The sequence below is a fragment of the Lampetra planeri genome, chromosome 15 (genome assembly GCF_965212315.1).
Source record: "Lampetra planeri chromosome 15, kcLamPlan1.2.h2, whole genome shotgun sequence".
Lineage (NCBI taxonomy): Eukaryota > Metazoa > Chordata > Hyperoartia > Petromyzontiformes > Petromyzontidae > Lampetra > Lampetra planeri.
In genome coordinates, this window is record NC_136121.1 from 6577926 (window position 1) to 6603977 (window position 26052).

At 45.5% G+C, this 26052-nt stretch overlaps 1 protein-coding gene across 2 annotated transcripts in view; it reads right to left on the minus strand.

The window, feature by feature from the left end:
• HHIP (hedgehog interacting protein) overlaps positions 1-25166 on the minus strand; it is a 154062-nt gene extending 128896 nt beyond the window's left edge. The window contains exons 1-2 of one of the 2 annotated variants that reach the window (XM_078600888.1): positions 24989-25166; positions 17617-17889 (exon numbers count right to left, since the gene is read on the minus strand). In XM_078600888.1, the coding sequence (XP_078457014.1) occupies positions 17617-17853 (237 nt within the window). In that variant the 5' untranslated portion in view covers positions 17854-17889; positions 24989-25166. Of the gene's footprint in view, positions 1-17616; positions 17890-20447; positions 20495-24988 lie in introns of those variants that run through there. The other variant, XM_078600887.1, reaches the window with a different exon arrangement.
• Between the last annotated feature and the right edge of the window lie 886 nt (positions 25167-26052).

A 26052-nucleotide genomic window follows, 5' to 3' on the forward strand; every position in this document is an offset into this window, starting at 1 on the left:
CACAAACATCAGGCACCCCACAAGGAGGATGAGGTCACGGTCACCTGCCACTCAGAGGATGGGTTTCAGCAGATCAAGTTGCCAAGTGCAGTGACTTCAAGTTGACCAATATTAATGTTGACCGGCCGGTGTGTCTTAGCAGGAGGGAATATCTCACAGTCAGAAGTTATAGAGTTCAAATCCCAGTGAGGGTTGACACATCCCATCACCATCATCATTACTTCGGGACGGGTAAAATAAACATCACCTGCCATGGGGGAGACTGGGCCCCATTAGAGGAATGTGGAATGTCCACACATGAGCGGTGATGAGCACTGCCAACATCCTTGAAAGAACATTGTAAGTAGATGTTTCTTTGAAAGTGCCTGAAACCATCCTAATTACTACCAAACATGATTTCACACCGTCCAACATTTAATGCGTCGCTAAAAGCATTTTTACACCACCAATGAAAAAAGCTGTACCGTTTAAGACAGTTTCTTTGAACAACAAAAGACAGCAGTGATCAAACTATAAAATTTTACATTTGAAGGGGTGGGTGGCGGGGGGTAAATCAACAGCACTTAAATAAAGAGATAGATGATGTGCCAGTGCTCTCTAATGCGTTTGTTAGAGACTGGGTGTGATGGATTACGACAATATGGCATCTCTGCACTACACCTACCGGCATGAGTCCGACGATTCTGCTCGTACAGTTTTATACCAGAGCCACCGATGTAACAACGACCCATCTCCCTTCTTGAATTGTCGCATGTATATTTACAACCTTAAGCTAAAGTTTTCGGAGACTTTTTTAAACTAAAGTTGGGGCATTGAATCGTTCAGCATGGGGCTTCGTGCTAAATGAAACTCTGCTTGCGTTTTGATTCCCGGCCATGGCTAACATCAGTTACATCCATAATAGGTTTTGTTTGGGTTAGATGACGTACATATATAAATGTGTCGTTAAATCCACCACCACCCGACAAAGCCAATTAGTAAGGTTTGTCACGTAAACAGAAAATGCCAATTCGTCACTAGAACAGCACACCGGTGTGTTGGAGAGCAAATCCACAACATTTACAATCTGAGTACGACGTTTCGCCAGTAATTACAACTAGCATCATCAGGCGGGCAGCTGTCATTGGCATATTCTGTTTACGTGACAAACCTTACTTATTGGCAAAATCGGGTGGTAGCGGGTTTAACGACACATTTATATTTACGCGATCTAACCCAAAACACCTCTATTATGGATGATATTGGTCGCGAAAGTCTACGTGTTAAACATCAGTTATGTGTTGGCCCTTCCCAAGGTCAACTTAGCCTCGAATGAGTTCCTAGTGCAGTGTGACAACCTTCAGCGTTGGGAAGACAAAGACGGATAAGCGTGGTGCTCACTAACAGCACATGCCCCAACGGTCTATGTCTGTACGGGGATATTTGTCTGTCTGTTGTTTTGTCTGTTGGTGTGAGTGGATGGATGTTCCTCGTGGTAAGTGCACTCACCACTAAGCCAGTCTGCACAAAGTTGATGGTCAAACCCCTGCAGCTGCCCTGCACCTTGTGCAGGGCATTACCAATGTGTGCCATCTGCTGTAAACTGAACACTGCATTCTCTGTGCTATCAGGCACCGTGGATAGTTCATTTTGTGCTGGTGCTATAGGTGGTGCAATCTACGCTTAGAATGGTTGCATTGTATAATAATGCAACTGCTTCCATGTGGATATAGATGATGTGGTCAAATGTGCAAAGGAGGTAATATCTAAAGGTTTTCACCTCGTTCATTTGATAGACGTACGGGTAGAATGCAAAGCTTCAACACGTAGTCATACTACCATGGAGAGCTCTGTTAGTGAGCACCTATTAAGGCCACCGCAGCTCATGAGAGGACTGCATGAGCAGCGCAAAGCCTGGCTGCATTTTGTCTCTTCAATTGCGATGTTAACACGCTGGTCACCAAACTAGCTGCTCATTTTTGTCTGAGCCAACCTAGGAGTTGACCAGACAAAGATTTTTGCTTTTGCATTTCGTTTTTTTTGTGTCCTTCCCCCGCACCTCCGATTAGTATGGTTGGCTACATGCGGTGCGAAATAAGTTCAACATACGCACGTACAAAGGTTGCATGGCATTCGCCACAGATCTGCACCATGGCCTTGAAGTAAACCATGGGTGCCCATATTGTCGTGTGGTGAATAAACCAGAGCAGGCGTTCTTCTTGTACACGTACGTACGCGTTCACATTCTGCATGCACCGTACACATATTGGGGTTACGCTCTGGCACAATGGTTATTGCATTGCACTATGAACCCAGAGATCTGAGTTCCATTCCCTGGCCTGGCTAACGGTGGCGAGGGATAATTGAATGACCCACCCCCTTCACCAACCTACACTGACCAGTGAGGTCAAATATGGTCGAACTACATGCATGGCCAACAGGATATGGGGAACCTTCATCTAGGGGTTAGTTGATCAGAAACGTGTATATCTTCATGTCGTGGTTGGTGGGTGAGTCAGTGGACAGCTTTCATGAGTAGCCTCATGGTGAACATCTGAAACACTTCCGGTGGATGATTCAAGCGGGCAGTGGCGTTACTGTGACTGGCGATGGAGGTCGCACTGTGAACTCTTCCTCTTCATCCATCCGCATCTGCTCTGCGTTGAATCAATGAGCTGATTATTAATAAGAGGTTCTACAGATCGATTCAGGGGCGCAGATAATAGGAAAAGCATGGACTCTGTATTACGTTGAACCTCCATCGCACTATACGTAGCCAATCGCACTAATCGGAGGTGCAGGATGAGGGCGGATGAGTTTCACCGCATATACTGTGTATATATATTTTCTAGGTTTTGTATGGAGTTGATATCCACAGCTGGCTATGGCCAAGGCGGTGTAACCGAACCCCATTCAGCCGAGGCAAAGTCATCAGTTTTGGGTTTTTTTCCCTGTGGTTGATTGTCGGTCAAGAGCTGCACGGTTTCAATTAAGCGCGGGCCACACCTGGAGCGAGGACTTTGTAAAACACGAGATGGATGAGCCTGCCTCCGCTAAGCGGGCTCTGGGAGCAGCTCATGTTTAAGCCCCAGTGAGCGCACTGTTCGCCGCCTGAACGATTCCGCCTGCACCGCTCTCCTGCTCAGCGGAACAGGCCGAATTTGCGAAAGGGCATAAAACGGTACTAACGTTACACGGCATAAGCTCATGGAACACCTCAATGGAGGGCATAATTATGCGTAAACATGCAGAATGAAGTCCCGTCAGAGTCCTTGATTGTGCAAAGAATCACTCGCGGCGAGGCTTATTTTAAGGGTTTTTTTTGTTGTAAAACTATTCTTGGAGGGAAAAAAATGCGTTAAAGAATTTTGTAAGAATAAGTGATTTCATTTCCTATTCGCACCGTTCTTACAGCACATGGGCTTACTTGATGCACGTTCTGTGCTTGCAATATTTTAACGTAATTTTATACTCTGTAATATTATAACACATTAAAATTGTAGATCGACGTAAATCAATTTTATGAGCCCCGTATGATTTGGCCGACATTTGTAACTTTTATTTTATTATAATTTCAAGGTTTGATTAATATACCACGTGATATGGATTTTTGTTCTATAGCTATGCACACGCAACTAAAACCATAATTGTTATCTTCATGTTGTAAAACGCACATGCAACTATTCTACCAAGAACAAAGCCCTGATTTGGCATATAATGACTATGTGTCAAGATAAGCAACGCACCACAAGAGTCCATTCAAACACAGATGGGCACGAGGAATTCAACTGAACGGGTTCTTTAAGGCAGACGCGCTGCTAGTTTTGGTGCACAAGTGAGTATTCGACATGTGAACAACTCACATCCTCGACTACCCAGCGATTCGATGAATTGTCAGAATTCATCATCAAAATTCGATTCAGGAACCCGTTTTTATCTTGTTTCATTTTTCACGGACTCGCGAATCTCGTTTTCCCGTGCGTTCTGCCTCCCCATGCGTTCTGCCTCGTCTGTAGAGTTGTGTCCACCCCATTGGCCCCAATGTGAAAACATTGAACGTAATCTGCGCGTACTTTGCACAAATCTAATATCGTCGATTTGAACACTCGCGATTTCGTGCACGTATCTCAAGCGTAACAATCTATTTTAATCAACTTAACTGTTTGCGAGCATCAGGACGTTGTTGCTCCTTTCACAAATGCCCTATTTGCATGAAATGTAGGGACAACAAAAGGCCTCTCTCAAGTGCTCGGACCCGGGCGGGCGTCAAAATTCCCATTGGGTCACGGCCAAGGTAGTCGAACTTGGTTTGGGGTATACACTACACAGCGTCCAGCCCCGGGCTCATGTTTAGCATCAGTGGCCCGGCGTGCTTTTGTGCTCCAGGTGGAAAAAAAAGTGGCATTTGAGACTCGGGTTCATAAAAACAATGAAAAATTGCGTGAACGTGCTAGTCGCACTGCCGTTTGGCTCGAGCAACATTAACCCGTGTCTCTTCGTCTGTGTCTTGCTCGACCAATTAGCCAATAACTCGCACAAGTTCAAAAAAACATTTATCTGCCTCCTCTTACATCAACAAGAACGGCAATAACCAGAACATTTGTGAATGTATTCTGGTTATTTAAGGCGTACTCTGCCACTTATTTGCTCAATCCGATATTCAACATATCAGCAGCAGCAGAGCGGAAGTATACTAAAATCGTTATCAGCGTATATGTTTTAATTTAGTTCTCTCTCTGGCTCTGCGAGCATGGTTTATGTAAAGCTGGAGGAAGCTGCACGCCTCTTTTTAAAGAGGGGTAGGCGGTGGGGGCAGAAAAAAAAACACGAAAGAAAAGCGGCAATCACACTACACGGTCTGAGCAGTATGCTTCTGGAGCCATGCCTAATGAAGATGGATCTTTTGTGATTTTCCTTCAGCAATAGGTTATAGCGATTGCCACCCAGCGAGCGAGCGGGGCCCTCTCCGCTCAGCGCTCCGTTTGTTTATGCCCGGCCCTGTTTGGCCACGGCTTATCGCGGAACCCAGCGGCGATGCCGTGGTGGCGGGCCACACACTAAAACCCTCCCGAGGCCAATTCGGCATGCGTACGACAATCCGCTGCTGGCAGGCGGCGATAAGCATAGATAAACAAATAACATCAACAAGTTCACAATTATAAATTAGTGTGGCTGATTATTATTACTATTTTCTCCCCTCCTCCTCCTCCTATCCAAATCTTCTCTCGCTCCTCGCTCCCGCTTCTTACTGCCCCCCCCATGCCCTTCGCAACTCCCCACTCATTGTTGGTCCTCAATGTCCCTGCCAAGAATTTGAATAAACTTACTTATGCCGTCGCTGTAAATTCACGCAATTCCCATTTAAAAGGGAGAGAGCCGAGGCATCTGCGGGACAGGCAGGAGAAAAGAGGCTAAATGTCAACTGGCTGATCAAATCAGGTGAGGCCCCTGCAGATTTCGAAATGCACAAGAGCGATCAGCCTCACGCTAACTGCTTCTGACACTTGTGATAAGCTTCTATGCTGCCATGTGTCATTTGACCGCTGACCCATGAGCAAAGACAAAGAGGGTGCGGGTTTTTTTTGTTGTTGTTGCAAATGCGCCCCTCTCTCCTTTTTGGAATAGCAGCGAGTGCAGGATTTGAATGGTTCGCCACTCAACCCATTAAACCCGTTTTGCTATTTGGATGGCGTTTATACCAAAACAAAACAATGCACGAGCTTGCATGCATACGCTCACGACTCAGTGAGGCATTTCCATCTAAATAGAGCGGTGTTCTTAGTAAGTACACCTTAACATGCCCTACGTATTTACACGGTAATTATATTAGCACATGCACGGTGAAAACTATCAGTAAATCGATATTGTAAAAGAAAAGTATATTATCCCAAAAACTAATCTTATGAGAATTAATATAATTGTCTTGGATTATAAATGCATTTTGTCTCAATCGGTTAACCTTCACTGTTGTGATAGGAAAAAAAAACATTATCTATTTAGATCAGATTATGAATGTATTATGATATACTTTCATCACCAAGCATGATCAGGCCCCTGCTGCATGAAGGCCTACCCTACGTCAAAAATTTAATTGACAAAATATGTGACTGGAATTGTACGCTGTAAGGGCTCGGTATAAATGATCACAGTAAATGTCCAGGGGTGGAGTGGTGGCACAGTGGTTAGCGCAACTGCTCTCCGAGCCTCTGCCACCCGAGTGTTATTCCCATCCACAGCTAACATCCGTGGCCAAGTTACGAGCGAACATTGACCAACATGGTGAAGTATGACCAAAGAACGACACAACATGGGGGAGGGCCTCGTGCAGCAGTCGGCTGACAAAGGGCTGTAAATTAAACAACATACGCAGAACAGTGCAACACAATACATCGCTCTTTGAAACAAGAACATTTTACGAGGCAATTACTTGATTGAGGGAAAAATAAAAACATCGCCGGGCAATGGTTGCAGGCTTTCGGTCAGAGGCAGCGGTAATTAAAGATATGGGAATGGGAAAGATGTGTTTTTCCTCAGAACGTCCAAATATTTAGAGGAAGCGTGTGGATGTGTCTTTTTCTTCACTGCGGTGGGTCGGTTGGAGGGGTGGGGTGGTAGAGGGGGGGGGGCGGTGGAGCTGGCTGGGGAGGGGGGGAGGACCCAACGAAGATATGGCCACCGCGTTTAGTATCAACAAACTAATGACTGTTTAGTGCAATTACTGCAGGGGAGCCAACGACACAAGCCGTTGACAGCTTGTGCTTTGGGGGTGTTTGACCACGAAGTTTTCTCATCGCAACCGGGCATTGCGGCCGCGGGCTCTCGATCTGGGGCTGGGGTTGAGTTTTTTTGTTTTGACAAATTCATCCACTCTGCGGGATTTCGCGTGGCACCAGCGTGGCCCAATTCTTCCCCAAGCCCGGGTGTAGGTGGAGGAGGTGCCGTGTGTCACAATAAGCCGCCGGTGTCTCGAGAAGTGTCGCCGTTTGGATGCAAATTGAAATAATTGCGTGCGAAAAGAAAAGAAGAGCAAGCGGCGTTAATGATCGCTAACTAGTCAGCTGCACGAATGTTCTTTTTTTTTTGGAGTCTCATTAAAAAAGAAACTGTCATTTTAGTTTCGTGAATTTTCCTTTGTTCAGGACTATTTTTAAGGACGATTGTTTGAAATTAATTATCGTTATAATGATAATGTCTTCTTTTGGCAGTATGGGAATAATTTGGATACATCCTCAACTGCACTCTGAACCTACCGCACATCCACGTTGTATACATTTTACCAAAACTGCTCATGACCAAGCAGTATGTCAATCCTACGGGAATTTAAACATTCCCAATGGGATCCTATTGTGGTATTTTAATTATTTTCTTGAGCCACAATCATGTTGCACAACTTTTAACGAGCTAATTTCCTCCCATTAAAAGCCAGGTAATCATCGGTGAATCGTGGGACATTGTGACAACATAATTGTTATGTAAAGCCAAGCAGGGACAACAATCCGTTTCTCCCCCAAGTTAAGTTTACTCTACAATCAGGTGGAAACCCATCGAAGCACAGAAGCCACAACAAGCAGACAATCAACTTTAGGGGGCTCTACGGCTGTGTTTAAGTGAGCAAAATAGCGTTCACCACACGTATTTATGTGCTTATATAAATGACAGGAGCAATGATACACGATGTGGCATTTTCACGATAGAATGAAAGAACACATAAACTGCATTACCATTTATTGTATTTATGGGCACGTACGTTCAAATTATTGCCCTGCCCGTTGCAAGGCAAGCACATGAAAGCCAGACATTCATCTCGGCTCCGTGTATGTCGACCTCAAAGGAGAGCAGTGCGCTAATGGGAACACATCGGTTTCAGAATTGATCACACGCGCGTCGTCAGGCCACTGAGCTCTGTCAAGTCGCTTTGATGACTCTCACTGGGAGTGGCTGCCTGCATGTGCGTTGAATTTCGTTTGCACCGCACGTAGCCAAACGCGGTAATCGGCGAAGGACAAAAAAACCTCACACAAAAAGCAGTGATAAAGAAATGAGTTTTCAATCTCGATTTAGAAGGGCATAGCTCCAGTGGCTTCCTAGTATCGGAAGGAAGAGCGTTCCAGACGGCCGCAGAAGCTCATCTGAAAGTGAGCGATGCGGTGATTGTCTTTGTTCGACGGTTAGCCAAAAGTCGCTGTGAGGATGACCGGAGTTCGCGTGATGGTTTATGCTTCTTGACGAGATCATCAAGCGCTTTGTGCGTAAAGAATGCCACCTTACAATGCATTCGTCCTGCAACCGGAAGCCAATGCGGCTCGGCGAGCACCGGATAGACGTGGTCATCAAATGTGGAGCTGCCGCGCGTTGCTCCGTCGATTGCACACAAAGTCAGGTACAGATTCCCCCACCATTTCCACACACACGCACGCTGAGGGAGTAACAGTGCACGGAGTCATAGATGAATCAGTTATACTGGTAGGAACCTCCTGGTTACACCAGCCCACAGGGGATTATTGTGTCCGTCCGTCCGTCGTGCATCCAAAATGGGAGGGGTGGGGCTGGCCGGGGAGGGTGGGGATGGGCTGGGTGGGGAGGGGTGGGGCTGGGTGGGGAGGGGCTGGTCACCCCGTGGTGCCCTTATAAAACTCAAAGTTTAACCTACTCACGCTGGCTTGTGCCCGCCCTCACAGTCGGCCATATTTGCGGAATACACCACGCCGCCGTTGACCCTGGCCATTGACCGAGCAACCCAACGTCTCTACCAGCTCCCTCCGCAGGAATGTGTTCTAATTGATTTGCATGCTCATTATACACGTATCGGATCGCATGATCAGAGTCCATGCGTTTCAGTTTGTACGTGATGCGCGCAAGTGGCGTACAACGTTTATATTAATGCCTTTGTTTATCCAATACACTTTCTTTTGTAAAATATCTTCTCAATTTACCCGTGAACAAATTAGTGAAAGAGTGTCACCTTGTCTTGCTCTACCGAGGAGATGGGGCGATTACATCGGCTCATGTGCAGTTGCTTGGTGGATTAAAACATCGTGGGGTCGTGAGAAACGGTGGTGGATTCGGGAAGCCTTCATCCAGCAGTGGATGGACCATGGTTGATGATGATGATGACAAATAGACGAATTTAATCCCTTCCAGCCACCAGTGGCCAATACTTTCACGACAATGCAAAAATAAACAAACGATTCTTGATTGAATTGTAACCATGAGTTGTGACAATTCCAGTGAATCGACTGGAACTTGAGATTGCTGTGTCAGTTGTCATCATCCTTCATGCGGAGACTGCAGCCAAGTGGCAGGTAACAGGGCCCAGCGAACGCCAGTGGCGAAACTCAACTCGAGCTGGGCTCTTTTTCTCTCTCCATCATCATTTCCTCGGGTACATCTCTTAACAACGGTGGATCAACACCACGGGAACAAGTTATAGCCTTTCTCCCCCCACCTCCTCTCTCTCTGTTTAAGGCCTCGACACAGAGACGTTGTCTTTCTGTGTGCCTATGTGTGTGTCTCTCTCTGTTTGTCTCTGTGTGAGTCTCTCTATCTGCCTGTGTGTCTGTCTGTGTGTCTCCGTGTCTGTGTTTTGTCTCTCTCTCAAATTCAGCAATCTTTGGAAGAACGTTAATCAACCAGGTGGGGTGTTGACTGTTGTGTTGGCCGACTCTCTGTGTTGTATTGAATTATATTTCCAAGTTTACTACGTTTGTTTTCTCATTAATTTGTGCCTGATGATGTTTGCTTGTGTTGCAATCGAAACGTCGTATTCTATTATTATTTAATTTATTTCTACGTGACTTTACCGAAAGAACCAAAGAGTAATTCCTGCAGTCACGAAAGTTTCGAGTCTAGTTTATCGCCTTTTGTCAATCAGTGGCTGGATAATGGCCTCCCCATTTCACGTTGGTCATGGGGGTTGCTTGCTGCTTGGCCATACTTCACCATGCTGTGGAGTGTGGATCTTTAGAGCATTGAATGAAGGGGGGGGGGGTGATGTAATGTAACCGCTTCACATGTCGGCAATCATCCCCCACCACAGGGAATTCATGAATTCTCCCAATCGACAGTCGTGATTCGATTCAAGAATCGATTCTCTTTTTTACATGGGGGTGAACAGAGTGGCCGCAGTGAGGATGTGAGCCAATTCCGTACAACGCGTACAAATTTTGAATCGCCGCTTCTCTCTCTCACACACACACACGTGCTTCATATGCAATATACCGTCAGCTTTAGAATCCACGATAATTCGGTTGATCTAAGCATTGTTGGTCCCTAATTTAACACGGATTCTAACATCACCTCGCCGTCTTAGGATGCACTCGCATAACATGCGGGAACACACAACAACTCACATCTTCATTCTGGGTGCAGTGGCACAGTAACACTTTTGCAGGCAAGGGGTGGTCGATCACGCAGATTTTTTTTTTAAACCCCAAAAACCTGCTGGGATGCGAGGTGGCCAGGAAATGGTAGTTCAAAAAAGTGTGATTCTTAATTTGATTTGTGTGGAGCTCTGAGTGGTATCCTTCCTTTTCTCCCCGCCACGTGAAAATAAAACACACGCATATGTGGAATTAACCAAATATTCCAATGTAGGATCCCTCCCAAAAAAAACTTGTTTTGAGACTCGGCGAGGCTTTTCCTAGGCGAACAAAAAATGTACGATGATTTGTTCGAATGATAGACAAATATGGCCTCAAGTACTGAACATTGTGAAATAGCATTTGTAGCGGTATGACTGCGTGGGTGACTAGGCAAGCCAATTGAAATACCAAGCATGCGATTTTTCTACAGCTGTGGCATCTGCTGGTGTGTGTAACTTGAAGTTTATTGGTGCGATATAAATGCAGTCGTCTGAAAAATCACCTTGCAGCACAAATGTTTGCGTGAATGTGCGAGCATGTGCAGTCCTATAAAGATGCAGGAAACATGGCAAGGGTGTATTGTGGCTCGAGACAAAAAAATTCAAACCAATTCGTTATTTTTATATCTTCCTTTGTTCCTGTGCATTCACATCCACTGTGTTTATATTTACACATTGTTAGGTCTCAATGAAGATCTTTGCTATAAAGCGAATGGGTGGCACATGAGTGGTTGTTGTGCAGCACTAAGAATCCAACCACCTGAGTTAGTTGCCTGGCCACAGCGAACATCAGGCCCCCTACCCATCACAAACCAGCACTAACTCGCATAAGGAAGTATTGTCAAACAACCTCCATAACTTACACAACATGTGGAGGCCTTCATCCAGCAGTGGATTCAATGATGTGCCAATATCGCCCTCAATAACGTAGGCATCAGGGCACATGGCAAGCGAACGGGAACGGTACAGGGGGCATCGAGCAAACAAGAATGGAGAAAAAGAATCAAACCTGTCAAGGGCTGTAAATCATTATGATTACAAAGTGAACTTCTGACATGTAAAACACATCTTCAGACAGGATCAATATACTTGTCCTGTCGGGTGTAGTTCCAGTTTTGCTGATCAGAGAAAATTGTGTACACATCGATCAGTGTTGCCCTCCAATGCACAATGAGCTCGGGCAACGCCCACTTTGGCGATGGAATCAGGCACGCAAGCAGGTATTCAACTCTCCCCTTAAACCAGAGGTCGCAAACGGGTTTTGATTCCTTACCCGTACCCGTACCCGGCCGCACCAGGGTCGCAAATGGGTACCCGTACCCGTACCCGGCCGGGTACAGGTAGCTGTATCCTACCCGTACCCTACCCGAAATGAGTGACAAACGGTTACTCACCATTGACTCACGGCCTACCCGTACCCGTACCCGGCCGCACCAGGGTCGCAAACGGCTACCCGTACCCGGCCGGGTACGGGTAGCCGGGTATCGGGTAGGGTAAGTGTATCGGGTACCCGGTTGCGACCTCTGCCTTAAACCAGACTCGTGGGTAGAGTGGACCCACATTGTAAGGATGACGTGGTCTCTATTATAGCTGTCAATAGCTGTGCATTACTACTACTACTATACACAGGTAGAACGGACCACCAGCATTGCGCGAACATTGTATCTGGAGCCCGTGCATGCGTCACACACGGGGATTAGCACGTGTCACTGATAGTGAGACAATGACAGTGCAGATCCAGCTCTAAGCAAATGTAGAGCCAATGAGGATCGCCACCACCTGAATCAATCCACTAAAAGTAACTACGTATACATTTACAACATTTATTTTCTAAAGCACATGTGAGTTAGGACACTGAAAAGCACAGACTTAGCAACAGGTCATCAGGCTGTCCCTTAATAACTGCAATGAATGAGCTATGCTAAGATCGCTCGGTGTTGCAGTGGTTAGCGCACTGAACTAATGGACCCGACCACCTGACTTTGACTCTGCCATAGCTAACAACAATGGTGAGTGAAATCTCCTATCACCCACCTGCACTGACCGTCATAGTGAAGTATGGTTAAACAACCTCCATGGATTCATCTTCTTGGTTCTTTCGGTAAAGTCACGTAGAATGGAAATAATAAAATAATAAAAAAATATAATAAAATACTATTATTTTATTATTTCCATTCTACGTGACTTTACCGAAAGAACCAAGCAGATGAATCCCTGCAGTCACGAAAGCTTTAAATCGAAATTCAACCTCCATGGCTAACACCGTGCAAGGAGGCCTTCATCCAGCAGTGGATGACAATGTGCTGCATTGTATTTTTTTTTTACTAATGTGCCAAATGTGCACTATTCTCCAATTAAGCAAATGATACAAAGAGTGGGAAGCCTAGTTAAGGTTTGGTGTCCTATGGAGTGCAGTGCAAGTGGATGTTGATGATGCACGCCCATGATAGAGCACTTCGGAGGTACGGACGACGTTGGTTCCTGCAGACAAAAAGCTGTGGTATGAGCCGGGGTCCAGCGAAGCATCAATTCGGTGATGGATCGAGTCCTGAAGCTCAAGACACATTGCATAATACGTTGATATTGTTTATGTTGTATGCAATCCGTCCACACGACTCCACGAGCTACAAGAAGCCACCACTACATGCACTACAATGTTAAAAAAAAAAGATTCTTGAATCGATTCCTGATATTGCATCGCATCCATTCATATTCACGGAGGTGCAGGGGGGGGGGGGCAGGATGGAGGTGGGGGTGAAATGTTTACAACCATATTAATGAAACATCCTGCATGGCAATGAAGTGGCCGCTATATGAAACAGTACAGCAAGCGGGTAGAATGAGCGTTATCCCTTTTGTATGCTTGGGTTTATTCCTGGTGGTCCGATTTCCTCCCACAATGCAAAAAAGAAATACTCAAGAATAATCTGGACAAATATCCCCACCAGGACCCTTCTGAAAGAGCATCTCGAGACTCAAAAATGAGGCTTTCTCGGGTTCAATAAAAACGCCACAGAGCCCCCTTGAACCCACACGTGGTTTGTTGACCATCTAAACTACGGCATATTCTGCCACGTGACATCACGCGTTAATACGAACCTATTTTCCTCGCATTGAACAGGCGAGTAAATGAAACGCACGTGTCAAGCATTTGTACCGCGTTCAAAAAAAAGAAAGAAATCGGTGCAGAAAATGTTGTGGGATGAGAATTGGCCGCAGTGACAAACGAGTCATTTAATGGGATCCTGACGCAAACCCTGCACACACACACACTGAGCACCACGAAGCCCGCATGCTGCACGGATATGATGCCAGGATATACATCGCATGTTTGCTTTACACGCGTTCGCAAACAAACGTTTTAAAGGATAAATAAACTAATTATTTGACCAGCTCTAAAAAAAAAAAATCTCGCGGCGACGTAGTTTTGGAGAAAGTCCAAGGCGCACCCCAGAATTTCTGCCAGAAACATTTTATTTTTTTGAGACGGGAGTGAGCGGTGCTTTTTGGGTGGCCAGTGACGGGCTGGGTTTAAGTCATTTTTAAGTGTTTAAATATTTCTCGGATACATATTAATATCTGTATTGCTATCTGATCCCCTGCATTTCATACCAGACTGCGCCTCTTGTAAAGCACCCCTTGTTTACTAAACCGCACTATACGGCCATAGCATTTGCCCGGCTACTGGCAATTCACGCGTAAATATTTACACGGAAGTATATAGTGAGCTGCACGAAGAGCATTTAAAAAAAAAAATCAAGACACAGTGGCTTCGTATATGCGAACTTGCATTTGTGACCCAACTTAAAAAAAAACCCAGCAAGACACAGAAACAGAAAAGTAAATAAAGAATAAATAAGGAGATATTCACAGCGGTGGTGGTGGTGGAGGAAGGGGGGGTGGGGTAACTGCGTCGTATTGGAGCTGTCAAGCACAGTAGCCCGCACACAAATGAAGTTGCACATTCGGTTGCAGTGAACTCGATACCCACCCCGCGCTGTCAAGATGCCATCTAGTGCAGTAATGAACCGCCCAATGCCCAGGCACTTTTCGATTTAAAGCTTTCGTGACTGCAGGGATTCATCTTCTTGGTTCTTTCGGTAAAGTCACGTAGAAGGGAAGTAATACAATAATAAAAATAAAACATAATAAAACAATTCTCACGACGTTTCGGCCACAACGCAAGCAGCCGTCCTCCTCCACCTGTTTTATTATGTTTTATTTTTATTATTTTATTACTTCCCTTCTACGTGACTTTACCGAAAGAACCAAGAAGATGCCCAGGCACTGTTGGCAACATTCAACAAAATATGACGGTGAACACAATCGCATGCACGTTTGTTTGCACAGACTACCGTGCACTGCGAGAGAGAGAGAGAGATCTAGAGAGTGATTTGAACATTGGGAAGCATTATCATCATCGTCAGTGGTGACTTTACATTTGGGTTGGGCTGCAAGCGACACGGGCAACGTCGAGTGGCGGCGCATTGGTTAGCGCACTGCGCGACCAATCCGGTGGGCCGGGGTTGGATTCTCGATCATGGCTAAAAATCACTGGCTACTGGATTTATATCTGAGCCGATCCAACGCAACGACACCTTCTTCACCAATCCTCCACCGATCGTCGTGACGAAGTATGGCAAAAACAAACGCTATGAGGGAGGCCTTCATCCAGCAACGGATTGACAAAGGACAGGTAACATTATACTGAGCGGTGACATAAATGAACTGCAGCTTTTGGTGCACCACAACTTTACGAATTGCCTTACGTGATATGCAACCGGAGCAGTGATGCTGGTTAATGAGACAGGTAAATGTATTTAGGGTGATTTACAAGAGGGGAGGGGGGAGCGGATGGGGTGGGTGGAGGTTCATTCCCGGTCACGGCTAAGATCAGTGGCGAGTGATGTCTGAACCAGTCCTGCCTGCCAGCCGTGCCTCTCCCCTTCCGCGCCCCACCTTCACCAACCAGCACAGAGAGACCAACGTGGTGAAGTATGGTAAAACACCCCCCCAACCCCATATAACCTGCACCGCGTGGGTGCGTGGAGGCAATCCTCCAGCAGTTTATTGACACAAAGGACTACAAAAATGCAAATTCTAAAACTTGAACAGGTCCATCGCAATGAGGATGACGCCAACACTTTGACGCACGTCTGATCATTCAACTGGGGCACCTTGATGCACTCGAGTTGCTGCTTCGCAACGTAGGGACTCCTCTACTTACGAACGAGTTAGGTTCCAGGTCTGTTCGTAAGTCGATTTGTTCGTAAGTACAACTTTACTCCTGTCGATTTCAAACATGTTGTACGGCATGTACACTAGACACGATGAATGGCTTTAAAAGTTGTATAATCTCCTGTAGATGTAGATGCCACTGGTTCTTAACGTCGCCACCGCCATCTATTGCGCGACGATTGAACTTAAGAATCTCGGTCCGAAAAGGCAACTGGACATATGAACAGGGCTTGTTCGTTTCTCTGAAAGTTCGTAAGTCGAATGTTCGTAAGCAGAGGCGCCCCTCTATTCTCCCTCTGCCCCTTTTGCGCAATATCTGCTGCTGTGGAGCTACTGCTGCTGCTGCCAGTCCGAGTTTACAGCGGAGCATTGCGATGAAAACATTGTGGATGTGGTGGGGGGGGGCTATAATGGTTAGTTACTCGTGTGTGGGGTGGGGTGGGGTGGGAGGGAGCACTGAGGGTGGTTGAGGTGGTGGGGGGTTAGGGGCTAAAAAAAAAACGAAACGAGTTGTCCCGAGCTCGCATGTGAGTGAACACTTGCACGCATCACCACGTTTGGCAAGACGCAACGCAGAGCAGGTTTAATGTTGGGGCTGTGAGATTGCAGTCCGCCTTCTTTACTGCCCACCCATCCACTCTCCCACCCACCCACCCACCTCCCCATCACCACCCGGCAAGCACAACCACCATCACCCACCCACCAACCACCACCACCAACCATCTCGCAGCCCGACTACGTATATAGCAAGCGGCAGCAGGAGCAAGCGTGCAGGGTACAGGCACAAACTAACAAATACAAAGCTTTTGTTGTTCCAGATTCTCCGGGATCGCCGGAGTGCATGGAGCAAGCGTCGTGTGTGGGCAAGCGGCTGCTGTTTAATGAGGGGGCAGATACACGCCCCCTGTTCCCTTCAGCTCATTGCGTAGCTTGGGGGAGTGTGTGCGGGTTTTTTTCTCTCTCTCTCTCCTCTCTCTCTCCTTTTGCTTGAATTCAGCCCGAGCCCAAGGGCGTAATATTGCAGTATTTCTCCCCGCGTAATAATATTTGCAAAAAAAAATCTTACCCACTTCAATTCTGACTGACTTCGTACAGTAAAATCGTACAACAACAATAACCAACAACAACAACAACAACAAAGGAGATATTAGTTTTAAATCGTGTTGTTTACTTTGGATCAATGGAAAATGGGAAGTCCACGCAAGTCGGCTTGTATTTTCGCTCGCGGTTGTGATGGACCACAATGGGTGTATTAAACACAAAAAAAACATTCCATCAAGTAGAAAAAAAAAATCTTCTGGGGTTTAAACATTCTTCTCGACGACATTTGCTAACTTCATTGCGCTCTTTTCCGCTGTTAAAATATAACGGGACGAGAAGAGGAGGAGGAGGAGCAGGAAGGGGGGGGGGGGGTCCCCACTCCCATGCACGCTGCCACTGCTGAAGAAGAGTAGAATGAATTAAGTTGTGCAAAAAAACCTTTGTGTTGTGTTTTTAAATTCGATTATTTAGCAGGCGTGACCGGCTGAATGCCTTTTCCCATCTATTATTTTGAAAAAAAAAAGGGGGCCCGCTTTCAGAGTGTCAGCGAAAAAGCCATGCGGATTCTCTCTCTTACACGAGTCGCATTTAGCATGTTAATGGAATTAACATTTTTGCAACGTTTTCGCAGATTAGAAGAGAAACACAAGCAAGCCCATTTTAAACGTCCCATTCTTCACGCACAAACCTCAGCGGCAAAAAAAAAAATTTAACCCGCGAGAAAGGACTTCTCAAAAGAGTAAGTGACGCAGCCGCGCGCTTTGCGTGCGCGCGCGCGTGATAGTGGAGTGGGTCCCGCGGAACGCGATAGCCAGCATGCCTCACTCGAAACCCAGCAAGTTTCACGTTAACTTTCAACCTGCTGTGCACGTAAAATCAGTCTTTTATATATATTACTCAAGAGACACTCGTAAAGCATAGTACTGTAACGAATTTTTTTTTTATCTACGAAACGATTTAGAAGAAGTTTTTTTTTTAAATTTGTGTTTTTTGTTTACCTTCAGCTTGTGTTTCCCGACGTAAGTGTGGCTCCTTCTGGTGCAGCAGGAGAGCCCCTTGTAGAGGTTCTGACAGACTGTCGACGTCGCGTCGCTCCTGTGTCTCCACGCGCGAGGTGCCGAGCCACTGGGACATTTCCTCTGAGCCCTGGGCTGCCCAGAGCTCGTCCTGCCACCGGCGAGCGCGCACGCCACTGCTACGACCAGGAACACCCAGAATGCGAGCCCAACTGACATCTCTTCTCGCTTTCTCTGTAATTCCTGGAGGTGTTTCTGATATTTAACAAAAACAAATGATAACTTTATTTTCTTCTTCTTCTTTAGAAACTGCCCATATAACTCACTATCTGTGCTCAGAGCGGCATAATGAATTGGTGCAATTTATATGGAGCATTAATCAACGAGCACAAACATAGCATGCGCAAGAAATAAAAAAAAAATCCCCATTCAACTTGAGCAACAAGTATGTTTTTTTTGAAGGAGATGGTGATGAGGATCTGTGGTGCCCACGTTGACTGCCCACGAGTAATGATTGGTGCTGCTGGTGAACGCGTGTAAATTAAGTTTGTAGATTTTTTTCTCTCCCCCCCCCCACCATTCACCCCCCCCACGCCCCCCCCCCCATCACCCCCCACCCACCCACCCAAGTCTTTGGAGACAAACACACATGGGAGTTGGCCGGCTCAGCCCTTTGCTTTTAGACGCGCGTATCTGACGTCAACACCACCACCACCACTGTTTATTGAGTGGGCGTTTCTTAGCGTAAGTACGGTATAATGTCTAACTTCTTACCTCCACACACCACCCCCCTTTCCCCACCTCCAAAAAATGAACAAAGCCTGAAATGTATACATTGCATAATGAGATGGGATGAGCTGGCTACCAGACTTTCTACAATTGTTCCTCTACTGTTATTGGCAATATGTAAGGTGTTGTTGGTTTTGATCGATTCGGTGTGATTGTGTTTAACCGAGCGACGAAATTTCACGACTACCGTAAAGTTTGGATCAAACGAGGCGCTCTCAAGAGTGAGCCGAATGTGATGGCCTCCCAAACGCCGGTGTGCCTGAGAGCAGTTTCACGCTCATCCGACACACGTCGTGGGCTTTTACTGCTACACCCGCGCCTACATTTTCAACCCCACCACGTTTCCTATCTCTGCTGGTGTACACACGCGCACACACACAAGTAGGTAAGGCATGATGAATAATACAAAAAATTACTCGAGTATATTTATATAACGGGTAATATATAATAATTTTTAACACGTATTCAAAAACATGAATTTTCAACTCAATGAAATTATTGTGGGGTGGCGGCGTTCGTATGAGCTTTTGTTCTCAGTAATAGGTGGAAATTCCACATTCCCATGGCGTTAGTTTATCCAAAATACAAATATTGGAAAACATTTCCACACAGTATATGCATATACAGTATATATTTTATATTTGATTTCCACCTGTTTTTTTCGTGGAATTTCATGCTAATAATCTTATAAACGAATTGGTAAGTTTGCAATGAATATAATATTTAAGTTACCGATACTATTTCTTTTTTTATGTATCCACTGATGTTAAGTGTGCTCAATGTTAGCTAATGTATTTTAGTTAAACAACATTTAAGGCTTATTCTTTGGGTCTTTCGGTAAAGTCACCGAAATAGGTTCAAAGAAAATAACAAAACTACGACGTTTCGATCGCAGCACAAGCGTTCATCATCACCTGATCGCCATCACCTGATGATGAACGCTTGTGTTGCGATCGAAACGTCGTAGTTTTTTCTCATTTATTGTTATTTTCTTTGAACCTATCAACGTGACTTTACCGAAAGACCCAAAGAATATGAATTCCTGCAGTCACGAAAGCTTTCAGTCACGATTTAACATTTAAGGCGTTATCCGCTACATGCTGCCGTGTTACTGTTAACCAGAACTACAAGAACTGGCCACCCAGAGGTCGCAGGTTCGACCTCCCGGTGTGTCACTTGAAACAATGGCACCGTTTTACTAATTCTGCTCCGCCCCAACCGCACCCTGCTCCCCACCCCCGCACTTGCAGGGCTGCGCTTCTGCCTTTTTTCTACCAATTACAGAACGCTCGAGGTAAAACGTTAGATGGTCATTGGTCCGTTCGTGAATTATTCTCTGCGGAACTTGGACTGTTACCACTCCCTCGTCGTGTACGTGGGGTGTCTCGGGGTGTTGTTCTCGCTTTTTCCCCACATACAGTGAACAATACAGGACTCTCCCGACACAGTAGTCCTGGGACTCGGTCGGTTTTTCCCCTAACAATGGCCACGTGACTGAGTCGGCATTGTTATTCGCGATGGGAAACACCTGACGAGCCGCTCTATGTGCTGTGAAGAAGGGCCATTTCCCGAAACGTCGTCTATGATATACCTTTTCTTTTTGAAGGCAGTGTTACGGATGAATATATTGAAGGGTTTTTTTTTCGTATTGCTTTGTCAAATCTAAACTGGATGATGATGCTGTTGTTACATTACCTATAAGTGAAATAAAACTTTTATTTAAAACCAGGAGATGGAAATGCATCGTTAAGACAAGTGTCTTATTTGCAAAAAAAAAAGTATCCTGGTGAAAATTACAACTCTGATTCCAATATGTTCCAGGTAGAACTAAGTGTCAAAAGCAACGGCTGCTAGAAGTGATGTCTTTTACAGGTTAGACCATTCTGAAAGAGAAAAAAAACCGTCCTTTGTACAACAAAACGTGCTTAATTGAGCACTGGTGTTCGTTCGTCAAAGTGCCTGTGTCCTATGCCAGGCGTTTACAAAGCTGAAGTGGCATTTCACTCCTCAAAGTGGTTACGCACGTTTTGTGACGAGAGGGCAGAAAGCAAAGTGCCGTGGTCGAGATGGTGTTTGTTGGCCGTTTTCACATTACACCCAGTAATGTCTGGTATTTATGTTGGGCGAGCCCCACAGCGGAGAGGAATGCCTCTCTAATCATCGATTACACCTGCGCAGGGACCAGTGGCCCTCACACGGCAGCAGCCCAGGTGTTAGCAATCAGCTGCGGCGCATTCCAATCCTCATTCCTGAAGCAGTTGTTCACATTCTTCACACAGGGAGATACTGATATTGGCTGCTCTCTCCAGCGCATCTACTGTTATTATATATTACAGATTATTAAAAAATATAAAGGGTAAGTGGCCCATCGGCTCCTCTGCCAACAATACCAATTGTTGGCAGCAATGAGCCAGTCGTGTCAACTCCACGTTCACGTGGTGGGAGCCAAGTATTGATAGGAACAACATCGCGGCAAATTAATCTACAGCCCTTTAACAATCCACATTTGGGCATGGGCTTTGTTGGTCATGGGGGTTGTTTGACCATACTTCACCATGCTAGTCAGAGCAGGTTTGTGAAGTGGCGGGGGGTGGGGGGCAGAGGTGTGGACTCGAGTCATGTGACTTGGACTCGAGTCAGACTCGAGTCATGAATTTGATGACTTGCGACTCGACTTGGACTTGCATAACAATGACTTTGTCCCACCTATGAGATGTGGACTCGAGTCATGTGACTTGGACTCGAGTCAGACTCGAGTCATGAATTTGATGACTTGCGACTCGACTTGGACTTGCATAACAATGACTTTGTCCCACCTCTGGTGGGGGGTCTCGGGCCTGATTTAGATTTTTCTCGCCACTGATATTAGCCGATAACGGGAAACGAACTGCATCGCCGTTATGCCTGAAGATAATTTCTTGAAGGGAGGTCATTTGGCCGCGACATCGAGATCTATTTTTCCTTTCACTGGCCGTGTAAAGAAAAAACCTACCCTGTTATTTTTTAAACAACCTGATATTTAATTTAATAACCTCTTATACTTAATTAACCCACATTGACCGGTACGGTGAAGTATGGTCAAACAACCGCTAGGATGAAATGGCATGGGCAGGCCTTCATCCAGCAGTGGATTGATGAAGGGGCTGTACATTGTTTTATTTGTGTATTAGTCCACTGATGCAAGAACTCGACAGCATCCTTAGGAGGCCACTGTTGACTTCCCTCCCACAAAGTGGTACTCATTTTAAGTCACAATCGTGTGATTGTGAGTCGAGTGCTCAAACCAGAGTGCCACTCACACGGATTACAGATTGCCCCTGTCCTGTTCAGTTGTGTCAACAGAATATTATTTTTCTAAGACTAACTGCCACAGCACGTCATCGAACACTTGAGGGAGTGACTTATCAGCGCAGTCTTCTGTCGCCAGGAGAAATACCATAGACAATTCCACTATCTCCTCTTGCAAGTTGGAACCAATTAGGCCGGGTCAAGACGTAAGTGACGACTTACAACCAAAGCGATTGGAGATGCCATCGGAGCACGTGTGCACATCGCTTTATCATCATTCTAGGTCATCACCAAAACAATACTGTAATTGTCCACCATGTATCTAATTATGGACAAACAGTTAATTTGAGTATCGATTGACAGTTACTGGTTCTGTGAAAACTGCCCGTTTGTCTAGAAAACTAATTAACAAGTAAAACATTAAGGAACCACTTAATTACGTGGCTTAAAAGTATATTCCCGAAGTAGCATGGCTCTGTCTCGCGTCTTCTGGGAGATCTTTACACCCATCGCTGTGTTTTTTTGTGTTATCGATCCACCTTATGTCTTCTGGAGGCACGTCGCTGCCCTGCATAAACCATTTTGCCGTGTCTGAAATCCTCGGCGAGGTCAAAGAGAGCAAATGAACGGAAGAGGAGGGGCCACTCGGGAAGACGGGCAAACAACTATTGCTTTTAATAAGTTAAAACGGGTTTGTGAAGTGGGGGGGCGTCCCGGGACTGATTTAGATTTTGCTCGACACTGATATTAGCCGATAACGGGAGTCGAACTCCACACCTGAAGATAATTTCCTGAAGGGAGTTCATTTGGCCGCGACAACGAGATCTATTTTTGCTTTCACTGACCGTGTGAAAAAACAACAACTCTGTTATTATTTTTAAACAACCTGATATGTATTTCAATAACCTCGTATACTTAATCAACCCACACTGACCGCCATGGTGAAGCATGGAGATGTGGTCAGTTAGCAGAGAGCCCACGACATTGCTGGCTTCCTGATAGCAATATATGGTATACAGTTGGTTGGGTAGAATAATACATAGTGTAATATTACAATGTATAGTCTATAAGCATATTAGTTGCTGCGGCGCCATATTATTAACATTCTTTCCTTTTATTAATTCTAACCTTACTCCCTCCCTTTGATAATGCTAATCCTGCATAATGCATAGGCATAATGACTTTAAACCCCTCGCCAAACCTCCTACGCATTTCACAAGTAGTACTAATCGCATATCTGCATTTCCCATAAATATGCTAATTTCCTATTGATATGCAAATTATTTTGTCAAGACGCTCTTCGCCCCTCCATCCCAGCATAAATAGTCGCTCTAAGCCTGGGGCGTGCCATTCAGACTCTGCCTTCTCGACAGACCTGTTCTCCACCTGAAGACGGCTGCTTGCGTTGTGGCCGAAACGTCGTGAGAATTATTTTATTATGTTTTATTTTTATTATTTATTATTTTCCTTCTACGTGACTTTACCGAAAGAACCAAGAAGATTCATAATGCCCTTTATCTAGAAAGCCTCACTGAGTCTCCAGAACTAATTTTCAAGAGGATCCTGCAGGAGGATATTTGGCTAATCCCACTGAGTGTTTTGCATGTGGGGCAAAAAAAAATGGAGTATTCCCACGAGGGGTGACGACGAAATACGATACAGCTCCACACAGATGGATTCAATCCATTTCTCGACTGCCATCTCCTGTCCATTTCACGGATAATGACCGGTTGACAGAGAGAATCTGATTGTTGACTTTTGACAAAGAAGCCGGTAAAGAGAGCTCATTGACATTCACGCCACCCAGCTCGCCGTCGCCAGTGTCCTCGATCAGTAAATCAGCAGGCCTGTCATAACAATGCACACAACCTGCGAACGGTCCACATCCTTTAACGTATTAAAAGCAACGCAATGGATAGGAACGCCGTGCAATTGTTGAATGAAGCGGTTAGTCCCGCGAGGTCAGAAGGTGAAGGTTCGCGCTGTAGGCTGTCAATGTTCTTACATTGGCGATATTTTGGAGGGCATTACAAAAAAACGAATATAATAACCGTGAGCCTAAAGCCACATCAAACCCGGAACGGAACTGGCAGGTGTAAGTGCTTAGGGCAGGAGTCTTTAGATTCATCTCCCGCACGTGTGCCTCCGTGTACACCTTCAAGACGGCAGTAAATTTATCACAGGTGACTTGAAGGTGTGGCTTTAAGGTAGCTGGAAAAAGGGGGAAACCTAACCCCCCCCATACCCCCCAAATCTTTTGAACTCGTCTGCGTAACTTGCCATCCCCACCGACTCAAGCGGCAGGCTGATGCGTTTTTAAACCTTTTTTTATTCACCGCATACCGATTTTTCAAAGCTTGGTAAAAACATGACGACAACAAATTTTGCGGAAATATTCTCGCGGCACGTGTTCGCCATGCAGAGCAACGACATAACAGTAGAGAAAGACATCCCCTGTCCCTTCTTCTACCATTCTAGACGACTACTTCGACTTGTTTGTGGTTACAATGAGGCCGGAAAGTAGGAATAGGATATCCTTTTAAATTTACAAAAATAAAAAAATTCTTAGTTGTTGTTGTTTTGTATTCATTTTTTTCTACATTCATTTATGATGTCCATTTGTCTGCATGTATAGTTTGGCTTTCATGAAATATTCCAAAAAAGTGCAACTTCGCAATGCGATCCTATGCACGTCCATGAACCAGCCCACCTCGTTAAGCTTCTGAAGGATTTGCAAGCGCGGTGGAGGTCACTGTATGCTCATGTAAAACAATAATTAGCTAATCGTAAGAATATTAAGTATAGCTGTCCATGAAAGCACGAGTATTGATTTACAACGAGGGAATTTGATCACGTTGGCCACTATACCATTATCTATCGACACAATGCGTGGAGCGGTACCATCATGGCTAGCGCGCTGCACTTTGAGCCTCGTGGTCCGAGTCCGATAAACCAGGGTGTTGAAGTATGGTCCAATAACCTCCATTACCAACAGCGTTTGTGAAGGCCTTCATCCAGCAGTGGATGCGCAAAGGGCTGTAAAATACTGTATATATGCTTCTTGAAAGCATATCTTTTTTCGGGACGAAATTAATAATTACCAAAACATTACATCCAAACACACACCACATATTTAAGGCCTCGGCACAGAGTCGCTGTCTTTCTGTTTGTCTTGGTGTGTGTCTCGCTCGGTGTCTTTGTGTGTGACTCTCTCTCTCTCTGCACCGTGTGTCTGCCTATGTTGTTTCCGTGTCTGTGTTTCATCATTCATTCTTACCTGATGATGGTTGCTGATGTTGTAACCGAAACGTCGTATTCTATTACTATTTGATTTGATTTTCCACGTGACTTTACCGAAAGAACCAAAGAGCAATTTCTGCAGTCACGAAAGCTTCGAATCTAGTTTTCACACACCACAAGTTGCAAGTTAGCTTGCACAGCGCATTGCAATCTCGATGTAATGAAAGCGCAGACTCCACAACACGCTGGTGCGATGGCGAAAATGGCAAAGCGCCGCCTTCTCCACGAACTCACAGGCCGAGGGGACAGCACCTGGCACGTGTGGGCTAGGTCAGTATAGCGGGAACTCGGACGGATCTAGGGATTCCACGGCATATATTTAAGATTTTGAAGAAAAGCTCGCGTGGATTGCGGGTGCTGGGTCTTGCGTGGTATTAGGGTACAAAAAAGAAGATTGCTTCCTTGACAAAGTCGGTGTAAAATGTGGTCTAGGGTGGCCTATTGGTGAATCGATGCGGCTGAGCCTGGCTTTGTTGCCAGCACACATTTTCAACGGGTCTCACAGAGGAGAGGTTCATTACGAGTGGAATTTAATATAAAGTGACTGGCACTCTTACACGTGGAGATACACGCAAAGGTATTTGATTTAGTCAAATGTTTGGTCCAAGGTGGCCTATTTGATGCGACACTCGAGGCAGACTGCATTACGTATTTTCTGTTAATAGTTTCGGTATTTTTTGCTTTAGCTTACGTTGCCTGCTTTACCTTTAATACATCGTCAATATACAGGCTTCCCTCGATTTACGAAAGGGATGCGTTCTTAGAAAAACATGCCTAAAACGAAATGTCGTCAATCGGAATGGCCTCTGCCGTTAATTTAAAACGAAAAGTTATGGATGTCTTTCTGATATAAGATCGTTTTTTTGGGGCTAGATCGCGTAAATATAAATGTGTCGTTAAACCCGCCACCACCCGACACAGCCAACTAGTAAGGTTTGTCACGTAAACAGAAAATGCCAATTCGTTACTAGTACAGTACACCGGTGTGTTGGAGAGCAAATCCACAACATTTACAATCTGAGTACGACATTTCGCCAGTAA